Source organism: Cololabis saira, chromosome 17 (assembly GCF_033807715.1).
Source record: "Cololabis saira isolate AMF1-May2022 chromosome 17, fColSai1.1, whole genome shotgun sequence".
NCBI lineage: Eukaryota > Metazoa > Chordata > Actinopteri > Beloniformes > Belonidae > Cololabis > Cololabis saira.
Window position 1 is genome coordinate 41,259,233 of NC_084603.1, and position 16,614 is coordinate 41,275,846.

A 16,614-nucleotide genomic window follows, 5' to 3' on the forward strand; every position below is an offset into this window, starting at 1 on the left:
TGGCTAAACAATATAATATGACGATGTTGAAAATCACTAAGTTCAACTTGGTTTTATTAGTGAAGTCTCCCCCGCCCCCCGTCCTGTTTCAGCAGATAATGAGCCCCAAATTACTACTGCACCTTTTTCCTGTCACGTTTTTTAGAGGGACTTCGTCATAAATTAGTAGTCCAACAAACTTACTGACAAAATAAAAAAATACTTTATAACCTGTGAATAACTGAATGTTTTGCAGATCAGCCCTGCACAATTTTACACTTCTCAGGAAAAATACTAGAACCCAAGACGAATCCCCTGTATGTGAAACATTCTAATGTTGATTCTTATTGAACATAGAACTCTACATTTACATTTGTATCATAACAATTCTGTGTCTCTTGTCGGACATCCCTCCTCGTCTTTCAGCTCACGCCAGCGAGTGAACGCCGGGACAATGTTTATTCTTGTCCGGGCATTTAGCTTTTATTTTCTTGGGTTTTTCCGCTGCTTGGGCCATGACACCAGCTTCTGCTGAGCTCTGCGCTCTACGCCCCGCCCAGCTTTGGTCTGGACTACGAATGGGGAAGGAGGGGGAAGTGACGTATGCCGTAAAGCAGTCAAAGCCGTAAAAATGTGTAGTTTTTTAGTGTGGCAGGGTTCCTACCATGCTCCTCAAAGTTACATAGTACCAGTGAAGGCGATACAGACCCCTCAGACCATGACAGAGGTTCATTAAACCTGTTGGAAGTTGATGTACCATCACAATGATGATGATGAAATATTAGATTAAGCTGGAAAAGTTACATTGTGCTGCTTTAAATCCCCTTAATTTTATCATTATTTCCTTTTTTAAATATATTCTTGAGTATATGTTTGGAGATACGTTTCCTTCCCTTCATCTGTATTTTCTACTGCTCACTTGGTTACTCTCCTTGAACTGAAACCTTACTTCCAGCTACTGTGTTTTATTGCTCCAGGAATGATGTACCATCTACTGTTATACAGTATTTATCTCTGATGTGCAGCCTGGATTGTTGGGATATGTGGGGGGTGGGAGGGCTAGAATGGGGGCTAGAATGCCTGAGCACTTCACAGTTCTGCCATGTCTCTGTATGTGCATCTGCTATTGTTGGAAAAACCAATAAAAATATGTTTGAGAAAAATGGTTTCTGATCAAGGCTGTGAATATTTCTATTTCTGCTCCAAAGTTGGACATGTTATCCTGAGTGAAATGTGTGGTGGTTGGACCTGGTCCTCACTGACCATGAGCCAGCCGCTGCTGGCCACGTCCACGTCCGTCATGGAGCGAGGGATCCGGGTCTTGCTGTGTTCGTTATAAACCTCAGAGTCGGACGTGTAGCCTCGGTCCAGACCCGCCTCGCTGGGGTGGTGAGACGACAGCTCGCTGTCCGACTGAGCCCCTGCAGGAACGACGACAGCAAACACTTTTACATTCACATTTTCTACTGTTTTTAATACAAATATTCTGTGGCCGGATCAAACTCCAGCCTGTCCCCCTGCTTGCTCCTCCGTTCATGTGCTAAAACCCAAGGACTTGTGTCCAGAGTCAAGTGTGTGGTCAGCTCCGAAACAAAGTTCAGACCCAAATCAGAACAAGTTGGGATGATGTCAAAAAATGCAAAACAATCATGCTTACTTTTACTTGTACTGTCATTTGTCTTTGTGGATGGTATAGACCAGGGGTCGGTGACCCAAAATGTAGAAAGAGCCATATTGGACCAAAAAAACAAAAAACAAATATGTCTGGAGCCGCAAGAAATGAAAAGTCTTGTATCAGCCTTAGAATGAAGGCAACACATGCTGCATGTTTCTATATTAGTTAGAACTGGGGGAAGATTTTTGCACTTCGAGAAAAAAGTTAAAATGTCGAAAGAAAAGTTGAAATGTCGAGAAAAAAGTTGAAATGTCGAGGAAATAGTCAAAATTTAGAGAAAAAAGTCAAAATGTCGAGATTAAAAAGGAAAGGAAAAAGGAAGAAAAAAAAGGAAAAAAGAAAAAAAAGAGAAAAAAAAGAAGAGAGAAAAAAAGGAAAAAAAAATAATTAAAAGTTTGACATTAAAAAAAAACATTAAAAGTTTGTATTGGCTATCTATTAATTTATTAGGGAGGTAGAAGAAAAAAATAATAATTTCATTTCAAACAGGTGATGAGGAGGCTGCAAGGTAGGAAGAAGATTTGGAACAAAAGTGCCTGATTATCATCAAATTATCCAGAATCTGGAGGAATTTCAGTGCATAAAGGGTGCGAGCCTAAACCTGCCACGCAGGGAAACTTTTCTCATGAACTACAATGGTCAGCGTCTCTGTGCTCAGCATCTGGGACGAACCACGTCACCGTGGAAACGGGTGCTGTGCTCACACACAGGACTCCAAATACCTCTGGAGTAAACGGGTGCACACAAAACCCAAGATCAACAGCAGCATCCAGACTGCTATCAGGGCCACAAGTGTTGGGAGAAGCAAGAAAAACAATACAAAATGGTAACATTTTACTATTCTAAGTTTTAGGACGTGTTCCAGCCTGATATGTAAAAATGGATGCCTATTTCCTAATAAAAAGACAAAACTATCTAGTCTGCGCAAAGACACAAAAGTCAACGAATATGTGGATTCCAACTTGTTCTGACTTGGGGTCGCATGTGCCCCCTGGAATCTGAAACAGCACCCCCAGAGTTTTAACGTATACAGGGCTGTCTCAGAAAATTTGAATATTGTGATTTTCTGTAATGCAATTAAAAAAAAACACAAATGTCATACATTCTGGATTCATTACAAATCAACTGAAATATTGCAAGCTTTTTATTATTTTAATATTGCTGATTATGGCTTACAGTTTAAGATTAAGATTCCCAGAATATTCTAATTTTTTGAGATAGGATATTTGAGTTTTCTTACACCTTTAATACAACTTTAACTTTTCTTTTCAGCAGGGAAAAACTATCATGGTGGAGAACTAGTGAATTGTGTTGGAGGAGGAGTGTAGGGAAGTGTCCTGGCTGATATGTGAGCGTCTCCACACTGAACCTGAGTCGTTGTCAGCAGTGGTGGAGCTGAGCTGGAAGGAAGCCGGAGGTTTGATTCCCGCTCCCACACACTCCAGCAGGGAGAACAGGGTGTACCAGTCGTTGGTACAGTGGATGTTGGCGGCGTTGGTCTTTAGCAGCTCGTGCAGGCCGTAGGCCACTTCCCTGCTGACCCGGGACAGGACGGGAGGTTTCATCATCAGCAGGAGACGCAGAGACAGCAGAACCTGTGGGGGAGAGGGAAGCTGGACATGAGGACCCATCCAAACACTGGAACATTGACTGTGTTTCCATGCATCAATAACCCTTTTAAAACCCCAATATTGGCAATAACCCGAATTTGCACGGCCATGTAAACACCAATAACCCCTTTGAATAACCGGAATTTGCTCATATTCAGGTTTTTAAAAACCCCAGTATGAGCCCTGGGTTCCTCCTTTTAAAACTGAATATTGCATGTTAACATTGACATGTTTAATAAAAGTCTGTGATGATCGCATTTTATTATGTCATTTTATTTGACAAGGTTTTTGCTTGTTAAACTGTAAGTGGATTTGGTTTATTATTGAATACAAATCAAACCAAGAGTGACATCATTTTAAGCCTATACAGTGTTAATATTTAATATTAATAATAATTAATATTTGGGCCCTGGGCCACTCTGTACTGAATAAATTGGGCCTCAAGGTCAGAAAGGTTAAGAACCCCCGTCATAGGGGATAACGTGCTTTTAAAGAATTCATTCATATTCTAAAAGAAGTGTTTGCAGAGTCACTGTACCATTGGAGTTACATGATTTATGGAATGAAGAGTGTAAAGAAGAGCCTGTGCAGCAGCTCTCCAGCCCCGGTCTAAACCCTGCTGTGTTTCTTCTTACCTGAGAGCTGATGTCTTCCCTGCGTAGCAGGCGGATGGCCAGGCGGAGCAGTCCCACCACGGCTCTCTCCACCAGGAAGCAGCTTTCCGTGGCGTGGACACACAAGTGGCAGAGATGGTCTCGCACCGTCTGCCAGACGCAGGACACGCGGTCCCTGCACATAGGGAGTTGTTCAGGACAGATGTACGGCAGCGGAAATCATATCCATGTCTCCTCCTCCCATGGAGCTGCTGCGATACGTCAACGTCGCCGCCATATTGGATGTTCAAGACTGCGCTGGAAACTAATACAAGTACATGGACTTATTTTCATAAAGCGCCTTTCTACAAAGAAATGTATGTTTTACGTCTCATTTATTCATTCACACACGCACTAATATACTTGGGAAACAGTTAGGCACCAAATATAATATATTTAATTTTATCTGATGGCAAAAATAAGAACTTTATTGATCCCACATAGGAGTAATTCATGTTATATCAGCTATAGAGAACAAGGTAGTGCCGAAAAACAATATATATCCCCCTCACAAAAATAAGAAAAATAGAGAAACATATTTTCTCATCAACAAAACATATTTTTAAAATTTTCAAGTAACAAAATAACATTTTAACTATTTTTCAGATTTTTTCAATGATGTTATTGTCTGAAAAATGGTTCAAATATGTTATTTTGTTATTTGAAAAATTTTAAATTGGTTTTGTTGATCTATTTTTCTATATTTTTCTTATTTTTGTGAGGGGGGATATATATTGTTTTTGGGCACTACCTTGTTCTCTATAGCTGATATAACATGAATTACTCCTATGTGGGATCAATAAAGTTCTTATTTTTGCCATCTGAGAAAATTAAATATATTATATTTGGTGCCTAACTGTTTCCCAAGTATATTAGTGCGTGTGTGAATGAATAAATAAGACGTAAAACGTACATTTCTTTGTAGAAAGGCGCTTTATGAAAATAAGTCCATGTACTTGTATTAGTTTCCAGCGCAGTCTTGAACATCCAATATGGCGGCGACGTTGACGTATCGCAGCAGCGGGCAGGAACACTCGATGCGGCGTCTACGTATATATGTCTATGGCGTAAACGGCTGCTAACGTGAACGTTGGTCCTACCGGTTCTCCAGAACGATGCGCAGCAGCATCTCCAAGCAGAACGAAGCGTCCTCTTCGTCATACGTCTCCTCGTCCGGCGTCACTGATATCAGCGCCTGAGGAAGGAAACCTTGTGAATAATGTTTCTGTTTCATTCTTTAATCTACATTTGGTTTACAAAAAGCATCGACTGATGGAGCAAGTGGACTGTAACTGTGATTAAAAACCTTCATGAGCTCCTGCAGAGACTCCAGCTGCAGGAATTTACTCTCCGTGATCAACTTCTCCGGGTCACAGTGCTGGAAAACAAGAGAAACAGAGAAACAGGACACGACGGTGATGGGAGTTATTTTAGACACGGCAAACATCGCAATATTGGACGTTTTTTAAATGTCCCTCCCATTAATAATGTCAACCAGGGACCACGGACATCAACTTGGGCTTTTCATGAAACATTTAATGGTTAAAACTACCTTATTTGAGCATGGAATGTTTTTCAATAAATGTATTTCTGTGAAAATGTTTTCCATTAGGTGGATATTCTATTTAAAATTGTAATTTGCACAACTTCCAAGGAATTGCAGACACAGTGGAAACACAGGACTTCTGCTAACTCTCTAGCTCTTTAAAAAGGTACTACTTTACTTCCAAATGAAGTTGAAAACATGTTTGAGAGAGGTTTCGGTACCTTTATGCAGAGGATGGCGGCCTGCTTGGCCTCCTGGTTCTCCGTTGACGGTCCTCTGAGTCCCGACTGCTCGGCTCCACTCAGCCAGTTTACAATACTGAACACTGCAGACTCGCCGCTGGAGAAACACACAAACACAAGCAACCTCAACACCCGGCCTTTTGGCTCAAACTCAAACTCACTTGTCAGTTTCTGAAAAAATATGTTTTCTTTCCCAGGTATGGAAAAAAAAAGTCTTATGAGAAAATTGCTGATAGTGGAGACAAAAATCAAACGAGTCTATAAGCAAAGCATGTGGGAAAACTGGGCTGGGTATCCATTCAAATGTCATGAATCGATTCGATTCCGATTCTTAAAAGGGGACCTATTATGGCATGTAATACCTATTTTAAACAGGCCTTGAAAGTCTTAAAAACAAGCTTTTGATTGTTTTTGCTAAATAAATTAAAAATTCAGCCTCTGATCCATGTCTTTATCTTCCCATTCTCTAACCTCATTATCTATGCAGGATTCTGAGTGGGCGGGGCTATGATAATGAGGCTCTGTGCTGATTGGCTGCCTGAATGACGTGATACACCGCTACGGAAAAATGGTGGAAGCTCCGGCCGGTGGAGTTAGTTGTTGTTGTTCCGGCAGAGTTTTCCTCCTTCTCTGAGTTGGCAGGCTGAGGGGAGGCCACTTTATATATGTTAAAGCAAGAAAAAACCTGTTTTTCATGATAGGTCCCCTTTAAGATTAAGAATCAATTATCACCATTTGATTCGATGCCATTTGATTTGATCCAATATTGATTTGGGTTAGTGTTATTAAAACAGTTTTTTGAGCTGTTGCATGACTGTAAAATAACTAGTGAAATAATAATTTCACAATAATTGTTGTGAAATAACTAAGAAATAGATATCAATTTAAAGTGCAAAAAAAGCAAGAAAAAGAAAGAAATTGCAACAGTAAACATCATTTTAGCTTGTCTAATTTATTCTGTCACCAGACACACAGCTGGCCATGAAGCACCAGACATTTTTCAGGTATTTCATGACAAACTGTGTCCGATAACAGAAGAAACCACACAAGCTACAGTAATTATAGATAATATGAACTTCATTGAACGAATAACATTTAGAAATTTAAGCTAAAATATCCAGCATTTTCTCTAAAGAAAAGTTAACTTAGTTTAGGAGTTTTCAAAACCAGCTGTTTGTTAACGTGTGTAGCTGCTCTTCAGCGCCGTGTTCAGTGTTTGATAGTTTCACACCACACGCATGTGTGAATTAAATGACTACTACTACTACTACTATTATTACTTAAAGTTCACCGGGCGAAAATGTAATGATGAAAAAAAAAAAAAAAAATCGATCTTTAGACATACGAATCGATTTTTAGGAATTAATATGAGAATCGATTTAGAATCGGAAAATCAATTTTTTTCAACACATGCCTACAGGACTGTCTCAGAAAATTAGAATATTGTGATTTTCTGTAATGCAATTAAAAAAACAAAAATGTCATACATTCTGGATTCATTACAAATCAACTGAAATATTGCAAGCCTTTTATTATTTTAATATTGCTGATCATGGCTTACAGCTTAAGAAAACTCAAATATCTTATCTCAAAAAATTAGAATATTCTGGGAATCTTAATCTTAAACTGTAAGCCATAATCAGCAATATTAAAATAATAAAAGGCTTGCAATATTTCAGTTGATTTGTAATGAATCCAGAATGGATGACATTTTTTTTTTTTTTTTTATAAATTGCATTACAGAAAATAAAGAACTTTATCACAATATTCAAATTTTCTGAGACAGTCCTGTAGTGAAAACATTTTCCATTTATCTCATCATGCAGATGTAAAGAGTTGTGGAATTAAATCAGCTTTACCGATTTGAAGGCGTCTCTTCTCTCTGAAGAGAGATTTTTCCATTTGGTTCCACAAAGTCTTCCACCTGAGGAAACAACAGCGTGTGAGCAGCAGAGGGCAGCAGAGCAGCACGGTGGCAGAGCAGCACGGCGGCAGAGCAGCACGGCGCCGTGATCTCTTCTGCCCCCGCACCGCAGCGTTATCACAAAGCAGACACTGTGCCATCACTGAGTGAATGGAAAGAGTGCTCAGAGTTTACAAATGCAGTGGTGACCTCAACCATGGCTTTAGGCAGCAGCTCTGCGCGGAACAGCTGCAGCGTGGACTCCATGATGTTCTTCCAGCCCTCCCTCAGGATGTTGCCGTGCCGATGGGCCAGGTCAAACACGGTCTTGGCTGCCGTTTGGGCCTTATTGTTGCTGCCAAACACCGTCGGGAGGTTTTCCACGGCCTGCAGGAGGCAGAAACACACTCAGAGACGCAAACACACCCACTATGTTCATGATGTGTTACTGGCAGGTTGAAGAACAACGTTGTGGTTCCTGCAGAAGAGCTCTCATGTATTCACAACAGGTGGGAAATTAGAGGTGGTCTCTTTGTTTTCAGAACTGTGTCATCAGCACACGATCCTGTTCAGGCTTATGGTTTGACCCTAAATAAGCTATCCAAGTGCATACACAGTTTTAGGATTAAAAAAGGATTAAAAAATGATTAAATACAGCTGTTAAACTGTTAAGACCAAACATTTATTTAACACCCAGCGCACACATTTCTAGTTCCTACAGGACTGTCTCAGAAAATTAGAATATTGTGATAAAGTTCTTTATTTTCTGTAATGCAATTAAAAAAACAAAAATGTCATACATTCTGGATTCATTACAAATCAACTGAAATATTGCAAGCCTTTTATTATTTTAATATTGCTGATCATGGCTTACAGTTTAAGATTAAGATTCCCAGAATATTCTAATTTTTTTAGATAAGATATGAGTTTTTTAAGCTGTAATGAATCCAGAATGTATGACATTTTTGTTTTTGTAATTGCATTACAGAAAATCACAATATTCTAATTTTCTGAGACAGTCCTGTATTTTGGACTTATTACTGACTTTAAATGATATTTTTATACTGTAATTTAGACTTTAGGCTTCTGCAGACCTCCTTGGATACCCTGATAATGACTGGGTCTGAATGAATAATGTTCCATTTGTCAATTTGACGCAGAACCATAAATCAGGCTTTAGAACCTCGGCAGAATGGTTGCAGAAAAAGTATCTGCTTGGCACGGCTCCACCCGCCTCGGCCCGTGGTGGAAAAGGGCAAGACGGGGGCGGGTAGAAGCGCTGGGTAATACTAATGGAAAAGGGCCATAACTGGACCCGGGGCAGGACGGCGGGGGGCGTTTCCTCCTGCAGGGACTCACCTCGCTGCTCAGGGTGGTGAACTTGCAGAGGGAGATGATCAAGTTGTCAAACACGTCACTGAAGCCGTAATGAGCTGCTATCATGGCACATTTCCTGTGGAGACAGAACCAGACACATCCCAGTCATGTACAAATACATGACACTGCAGATGCAGCTTCTGCTTCAGCGTCCAGGCTGAACCGAAGAAGTTCAGGCCGTTTAGCAGCTCAACTGTACCGTTCCTCCTCATGCATGCATCTCTACACTGATTCCACACTCACACGTTGTGTAAGGGAGTTGTGTCTATTATTGTTATGTTTGTCATGGAGAATTACTCATCACTATACTTTTTACTTTTACTTGAGTAGATTTGTGAAGAAGAAACTGTTCCTCTTACTCCGCTACATTAGGCTACGTTGAGCGGTTACTTTTCTTTTATCCCTTTTATCCACGTACGCGTCAATCTCATGACATCACTGAGTGATTCTTTGGGAAAAATGTTAGTTTTTGCATGTTTTGTCACATTTACACAGACTCAAACACACACAGAGTTTCTATGAGTTCATGTTTGTTCTAGTTCTGCCTGGTTAAAAAAGAAAAGTACAAAGGCTTGAAAATTTGTGCTACTTGTGCTTAATTTATTTTGTTTTATTCTGTTATTATTTTATTTATTTTATTATGTATTAAAGTACTTGAATGTACTTTAAGATTATTTTAATTTAAGCTATTTTTTATTAATTTTAATTTATTTTATTGATTTAATTTCCCTGAAGATGATTATTGTACTTTTGTCTGTTTGAATGGTTGTGTTAAAAAAATAAATCAGACGTTACTCAACAGTTACTCAGTACTTGAGTAGTTTTTTCACCAAGTACTTTTTTACTTTTACTCAAGTAATTACTTGGATGAATACTTTTTACTTCTACTTGAGTCATATTATTCTGAAGTAACAGTACTTTTACTTGAGTACAATTTTTGGCTCCTCTACCAGCTCTGGATGTGTGTATGTTGGACCCCAGGAAGAAAAGCTAATGCTGTTGCTAATTATAATTAGGATCCTAAATAAAACAAACAGGTAGAAGACATGGAAAAGGAAACTAATTCTCTAAAAGCAGAGACTATTGACAGTCCAGAAAATCCTCAATGGATCTGAACACGTGAAGTCAAACGTTTTCAAATACTTCTCCAATAAAGAGAGAGCACCAAGTGTGACGGACAGAACAGTTACTGCAGGATGAAACGACCAGTGCAAATACAAATAAAATATACATGTCTTTGCAGACAGTATGAATGCAAGAAATGTCGTGTTTGTCTCTTCAGCTTCATTTCATTTTTTAATATTGATCTATTTTTGTGTTTCAGAACTAACATTTATAACAACGTTAGGACAGGAAAGCTTGTGTTTTCATTCCCTTTCACAACATAGTGATGGTATTGATGGGATCAGACACTTAGCAAGACAGTTGACTTTATTTTATCCTTTTATTCTTTATTTTATTCTTTTATTTTATCCTATTGTATTGATTGATTGGACGCCTGTTACCTTTATTTTATGTCTTTTAACTTATTTTATTTAACATTTGATGTCTTGAGCTGTTTTGTCTTGTTATTTATTCTGTACAGCACTTTGGTCATCTGTGGTTGTTTTAAATGTGCTTAAAAAATAAAACTGGATTGGAATTGGATTGGATACTTTTGTTAGGTCTCGTTGGTCTGACTGTCAGCTATGACTGTCCAGCCACTCTGTTGTTGAAGATATTTTTGATTGTAATAAGAAGATAAATCTTGTTCCACTGGCAGATTTTTCTACTTATTTCAAGTGAAAATTTACTTGAAACAGTTGAAAATTGTCAAATAAGTTATTTTTCTGGTGTTATTTTTCTGGTGATGACTCTAAATGTTGAAATAGCAGTAAAACCACATTCATTGATGAAATGACATAAGGGATGGAAAGGAGGGATGGCAGTTTTACAGGGGGGATGATTTGGACCGTTTTTATTTCAGGGGGGGATGATTTGGACCGTTTTTATTTCAGGGGGGGATGATTTGGACCGTTTTTATTTCAGGGGGGAATGATTTGGACCGTTTTTATTTCAGGGGGGAATGATTTGGACCGTTTTTATTTCAGGGGGGATGATTTGGACCGTTTTTATTTCGGGGGGGATGATTTGGACCGTTTTTATTTCAGGGGGGATGATTTGGACCGTTTTTATTTCGGGGGGGATGATTTGGACCGTTTTTATTTCAGGGGGGATGATTTGGACCGTTTTTATTTCAGGGGGGATGATTTGGACCGTTTTTATTTCAGGGGGGATGATTTGGACCGTTTTTATTTCAGGGGGGGATGATTTGGACCGTTTTTATTTCAGGGGGGGATGATTTGGACCGTTTTTATTTCAGGGGGGGATGATTTGGACCGTTTTTATTTCAGGGGGGGATGATTTGGACCGTTTTTATTTCGGGGGGGATGATTTGGACCGTTTTTATTTCAGGGGGGATGATTTGGACCGTTTTTATTTCAGGGGGGGGATGATTTGGACCGTTTTTATTTCAGGGGGGGATGATTTGGACCGTTTTTATTTCAGGGGGGATGATTTGGACCGTTTTTATTTCAGGGGGGATGATTTGGACCGTTTTTATTTCGGGGGGGATGATTTGGACCGTTTTTATTTCAGGGGGGGATGATTTGGACCGTTTTTATTTCAGGGGGGGATGATTTGGACCGTTTTTATTTCAGGGGGGATGATTTGGACCGTTTTTATTTCAGGGGGGATGATTTGGACCGTTTTTATTTCGGGGGGGATGATTTGGACCGTTTTTATTTCAGGGGGGGATGATTTGGACCGTTTTTATTTCAGGGGGGGATGATTTGGACCGTTTTTATTTCGGGGGGGATGATTTGGACCGTTTTTATTTCAGGGGGGGATGATTTGGACCGTTTTTATTTCAGGGGGGGATGATTTGGACCGTTTTTATTTCGGGGGGGATGATTTGGACCGTTTTAATTTCAGGGGGGATGATTTGGACCGTTTTTATTTCAGGGGGGGATGATTTGGACCGTTTTTATTTCAGGGGGGATGATTTGGACCGTTTTTATTTCAGGGGGGGTGATTTGGACCGTTTTTATTTCAGGGGGGGATGATTTGGACCGTGCCTCCCCCCTCATCCCCCCTCAACTCCAGTACTGCTGGTGTACCTGAAGCCGGCGATGCTCTTCTGGATGATGTTGTCCTCCAGGCTCCGGTCAAACACGTAGGAGAGGGCGGCCACGGTGGGCCCCCAGGTCATGGTGAACAGGTCGTGGTCGTAGCTGGCCGGGGGCACGTGCAGGAACACGCCCTCCGTGGTGGCCCCGCGGTGCAGCAGCACGCTCCACACGTAGTTCTCCTTCACCAGACCCGTCTGCTCGTCAGGCATCACGATCTCCTCATTCCTGCAGAAACAACAGCACTATCTGTGATATTACATTCAAGTCTGTACCCCCCCTGTTTCTTAGTGCATAAGAACAGTAAAACACCCTCAGATAAACTCCTAACTTTTTTTTTAAATCAACAGAAACATGACATCTATCTTTTAGTCCATCTTTTATTCTCTCTTTTTGCACTGTAACCGGTGCACTCTAATGGGTACTGTATATGAGCTGACCAGTGGTCTATCTTTTATTTCTTTTTGCCCTGTGACCTGTGCACGTTACTGTGTAGGTGGCTACTGTATCTGGGCTGGCCGGTGGCCCAGCTTTCATTCTTCTTGCACTATAACCTGTGTACCTGCTGTGTAGGCTACTGTGTGTCTGCTGACCAGTGCTCTATCTTTTTGATTCTTCGTCTTGCAAAGTAAATTGTGCTAGTGTTGTGCTGCTACTATATTTATGCTTTTTTTTAAGCAGCACATAGAGAAACTTGTGAAGAAACTGAGGATACAATTGGGTTTTTACTTTAGAAATAAGCTGTGTTTTTCCTTTAATGCTAAGAAGTGACTTGTTGCTGCTACCTTTTTACCAGTACTAGATTATGGAGATATTCTGTACATGAATGCTTCTGCTAAATGTCTTCATATGATCCATACTGCATATTCTGCTTCCCTGAGGTTCATTACAAATTGTAACCCATTGACACATAACTGTGAGTTCTACTCTGGGGTTGGATGGTTTTCTCTGGCCATGAAGGCTCAGTCATTGGTAAACTTTTATACATAAGGCAATGCTTGGTCTGCTGCTTCTTCCATCTGCTCTTTGATTGTACAGAGAAGTCCTGGTTCTTACTTGCTACGTTCACAAGACGACCTGTTGCTTTCTGTTCCTTTTGTCCGAACTGAACTGGGTAAAAGAGCCCTGGTTTATTCTGCTCCTTCAGCCTGGAACACATTACAATATGACTGGAGGCTAGCAGGGTTCATTTCTCTGAGAAATGTTAAATCTAAATTGAAAATACTTGAGGCCGTCTCCATTACATGTACCTTTTTTTGTGATTTGCTTGCTTTTTTCATTTTATTTTAATTTGTATTTTATCTGTTGGTGTTTTCCGTCATTTATAACTATGTGTTGTAATTGCTGCTGCCTATCTTGGCCAGGTCTCCCTTGGAAAAGATGTTTTTAATCTCAATGGGATCTTCCTGGTTAAATAAAGGTTAAATAAAAAAATAAGATGAAAAAAATGCTGATCCTTTGTGTTCTGTGAGCTCGGTGCATCTGTAGTTTTTTCTGCTGGCATCATGTATGTTTTTATGTGTGAACGTAGCAGTGTGATGAATGTGCTGAATGATTATATCTGCTGCAAACCTAACCACCCTTCAAGGGACACATTAATAAAGTGAAGTGAAGTGATGTTGGCGGTGTGCTGGAGCATTCAGGTGCACGTTAACAAAATGCCAAGCAGCAGGACAGAAGTGACTGTCTGGGGGAAAGTTCCTGCCCATCAGTGGAGCCATTCAAAACGTGGAGTTCAACATTTTCTAGCCCAAATGTAGAAAATATCCAAAGAACAGCTGCAAATCTACACCAGAAAGATTTTAAGAACTTTTCAAATGACATGGTGAAAGTCCAGAGCTAGACTTGATTGTAATGCTGAGGTGGGAGACAGTCCTGTGTGAAGCTTGACTGATGTTAGATGGAACACTTGTTGATGGAACTTACTTGATGGCGTTGTAGATGTCCTCACACATGTCCTGGTCAAAGTCTTTGTTGCCATTCACACCTTTCAGGTTTTTCTTGAATTGCTGTTTAGAGAAACAAAAACCACACAGTCAAAATGTAAAGCTCACGTGAAAACGACACGATGTGTGTCAGAGGAGAAGCCTGGACCCCGGAGCATCTGGTAGTCCCTGCTTTGGTTAACAGAGCATCAAAATAACAATTTAAAAGGGCTTGGGCTGAAATGCACTCATTATGTGTCACTTAATATGCTTTAGTTGCATCGTTAGGAAAACAGAGATTAGAGCCGAGAAGCTCCTGTAAATAAACAGGAGCGGGCAGTGATGACTGATAACCTCAAGGCTCGGCTTTAGGCTCCGCTCTGCAGGGTTTGTCTTACTGGCAGGTATGAAGAGGGAAATAGGAGCTTCTCTACAGGGACACGCAGAGAAATAAACACAGGCAGACGGATCTGGAGGAGCGGGAGGCTGCTCAAGATCAGGCCTTTTATTTGTCATGTTTCCTGTGAGGGGGACGCCGTCTCTGCACACACCGTCACTCATCTGGAGCAGCTGTCCCCGTCAGCACGCTGTTCCAGACACAAAAACCACCCACACCTTCCTCTACCTCACTCATAACCAGTACTGGAGTTGGAAAAAACAATCAGGGGGGATGGTGGATTTGATCATATGGGGACAGATCATTTGTGCTGATTACAAATAATATAATATATTACAAATAATAGCAGTGACCAAAACAGCTGCAGAAATACTGCAGGAATGACATAGCAGCAGTTAAATGCAGCCTTCTGTAAGCTTTAAATATCCACTGGGCTTACATCAAATACATCAAAACACAACATTAAAAAACACTTTTCTGAACTTATCAATATGACTCTGTCCTTCACAGGATAAGTAACATGGATCACTGCAAAAACTCACAATCTTAACAAGAATATTTGTCTTATTTATAGTTAAAATGTCTCATTTTAGTAAAAAAAATCTCATTACACTTACAAGACTCATCACTAGAAAAAACAACAATTTTCACCTGTTTCAAGTAGATTTTCACTTGAAATAAGTAGAAAAATCTGCCAGTGGAACAAGATTGTTTTGCTTGTAATAAGAAGATAAATCTTGTCCCACTGGCAGATTTTTCTACTTATTTCAAGTGAAAATTTACTTGAAACAGGTGAAAATGGTCAAATAAGTTATTTTTCTGGTGTTATTTTTCTGGTGATGACTCTAAATGTTGAAATAGCAGTAAAACCACATGCATTGATGAAATGACATAAGGGATGGAAAGGAGGGATGGCAGTTTTACTGTAACTCCAGTACTGCTCATACATGTCATTACCAGTTGATTTACACGCAGTGATGCTGGGCATAGTTTCCCGTCACTAAAATAACCCCAGTGCCAGCAAATGCTGCAGTGCGTGCTGCACATTGCAAGCTGCTGAGTAAAAGAAGTGCTAGGCGCCACTTTTACTGGCCCTCTCAGATCTATTGTGTGGCTCCTGTGCCTGTTGTCTGGAGCTGGAGGTCGCCAGCCGCCGGCAGGGCCGCGGTTAAACATACAGCACCAGCTGGAGGAGGCCGGGCTGCTGCAGAACACAGGAACTCACGACACACTTACACACAGCCGGGGATTCACAAACACCCATATTTCCCCCTCTACGTTTTGAAAAATACCATCATTTACACGAACCCGCATAAACACATTGTTCAGTACGGTGGGCGACAAGGGCCAAACGCACTGCAACGGCCTAATGCGTCTCAGTTCAGGAAAACGGCTTCAAGTACAGAAACGATTCAAATTCACAAACTCAAAACGAGGAACAAAAATAGGAACGTGGTGCAAATGAAAAAACCTGCTGCAAAAAACAAAGACAAATGCAGCATCATCAAACGCTGCAAATAGAGAAACGATGCAAAGCACAAAACCATATAAAACAAGAAACCATCTTCAAAAGAAAAACGCTTCATAACCGGTCACTACAACTGGAAGTGCTCCAAACCTGCAGGGGGCGCTCTGACTGAACCACAGTGTTTAAACATACAGCGGGAACGGTAATGTGATTTTTATCTGACTATTTTTATATACGATGTTTATATCACTGTACAACGCTGTACATTATGAGACGTTTCTTTATTATATTTTAACGTTACACCAGACGATACGAGGCTGCACATCGGTCTCTCTGCATCCCGTGTGTCTGTCCAGGTAGTGTAAACCCTTTCACAATAAAGGTGAAAAGTGTTCAAAGAATTCTAAGATCAGGTCATTTCAGGCAGGTATTGTTTATGAAGGTGTTTTATTTGATTTCATTTCTATGTATTTATGTCTGAGAATGATGGGAATTTAGTTTTATCCTCTGTGTTGTTTGTGACTAAGGGAGTTGTGTCTATTATTGTTTTGTTTGTCATGTATAATGTATGTCTGTTATTTATTAAGTGTTAATTTGTGTGTTGTGTGTATGTCGGACCCCAGGAATAATACCGTATTTTCCGCACTATAAGGCGCACCGAAAAGCCTTCAA

General features: G+C 40.3%; 1 protein-coding gene across 2 annotated transcripts in view; it reads right to left on the minus strand.

Annotated features, from left to right (window-relative positions):
• The window catches only part of gbf1 (golgi brefeldin A resistant guanine nucleotide exchange factor 1), a 168,245-nt gene that overhangs the window by 23,993 nt on the left and 127,638 nt on the right, over positions 1-16,614 (minus strand). For both annotated transcript variants that reach the window (XM_061745784.1, XM_061745783.1), the window contains exons 21-31: positions 14,079-14,161; positions 12,144-12,380; positions 8,968-9,061; positions 7,819-7,995; positions 7,565-7,629; positions 5,685-5,802; positions 5,224-5,295; positions 5,018-5,112; positions 3,900-4,053; positions 3,024-3,249; positions 1,243-1,400 (exon numbers count right to left, since the gene is read on the minus strand). In XM_061745784.1, coding sequence (XP_061601768.1) covers positions 1,243-1,400; positions 3,024-3,249; positions 3,900-4,053; positions 5,018-5,112; positions 5,224-5,295; positions 5,685-5,802; positions 7,565-7,629; positions 7,819-7,995; positions 8,968-9,061; positions 12,144-12,380; positions 14,079-14,161 — 1,479 coding nt within the window. The remainder of the gene's footprint in view (positions 1-1,242; positions 1,401-3,023; positions 3,250-3,899; positions 4,054-5,017; positions 5,113-5,223; positions 5,296-5,684; positions 5,803-7,564; positions 7,630-7,818; positions 7,996-8,967; positions 9,062-12,143; positions 12,381-14,078; positions 14,162-16,614) is intronic.